The 618-nt window shown below is 54.4% G+C and overlaps 1 protein-coding gene across 1 annotated transcript in view; it reads right to left on the reverse strand.

Moving 5' to 3' along the window:
• The window catches only part of CASQ2 (calsequestrin 2), a 32,069-nt gene extending 31,665 nt beyond the window's left edge, over window positions 1–404 (reverse strand). Inside the window, exon 1 of the mRNA XM_009639088.2 lies at window positions 171–404. Coding sequence (XP_009637383.1) covers window positions 171–404 — 234 coding nt within the window. The remainder of the gene's footprint in view (window positions 1–170) is intronic.
• Between the last annotated feature and the right edge of the window lie 214 nt (window positions 405–618).

The following is a 618-nucleotide window of genomic DNA, read 5'->3' on the forward strand; positions in this document are numbered from 1 at the left end:
TCCTGGGCTCCGCAGAACTCGGGGGCTAACTCAAATCCAAGTAAACAAGCCCAAACCTTTGGGTGCTCACCTGCCCCCTGCACAAGACACTTTGTCCTGTCCTGCAGTTCCTCTCCACAGCTCCAAACGCTGTGGTATACACCCCTGCTGGGACATGCAGCGGCGCTTACCTCCAGGACCATCTCTGTCATCTGGAACTGCTTCTGGGAGACCTTGTCAGAGCTCACGGGCTCGTGGAAGAGCAGGCAGAGCATGTCGTACTTCTTCAAGGCCTGCTTGTAGTTCTTCTCGTTCAGGTCGATCACTCGGTCTTTCCCATCGTAAGTGGGGAAATTCAGTCCCTCTTCTGCTTTGCAGCAGAAAAGCAGGTAAAAACCTGCCAGGATCCAGCAAGTCACCTTCATAGGGGAGCCCTTGGAGTGCAGCAGAGGGCAGGTAAACGTCCCTCTCCCTCTGAATTTGGGAAGAGGGGGAGACCAAAGGCTCCAGCTGAAGTTCGAACGGAGTTTCTCTTTCTGCTGCCTTCCTAGTGATCAGCCCAAACTCTGCAAGGCTGGTGGGGAGCAACAAACTCTGCTGTCCTGGGCTCACAACAAAGAGACAGACAGGAGAAGCTGT

Source organism: Egretta garzetta, unplaced genomic scaffold (genome assembly GCF_000687185.1).
Source record: "Egretta garzetta isolate BGI_Z169 unplaced genomic scaffold, ASM68718v1 scaffold85, whole genome shotgun sequence".
NCBI lineage: Eukaryota > Metazoa > Chordata > Aves > Pelecaniformes > Ardeidae > Egretta > Egretta garzetta.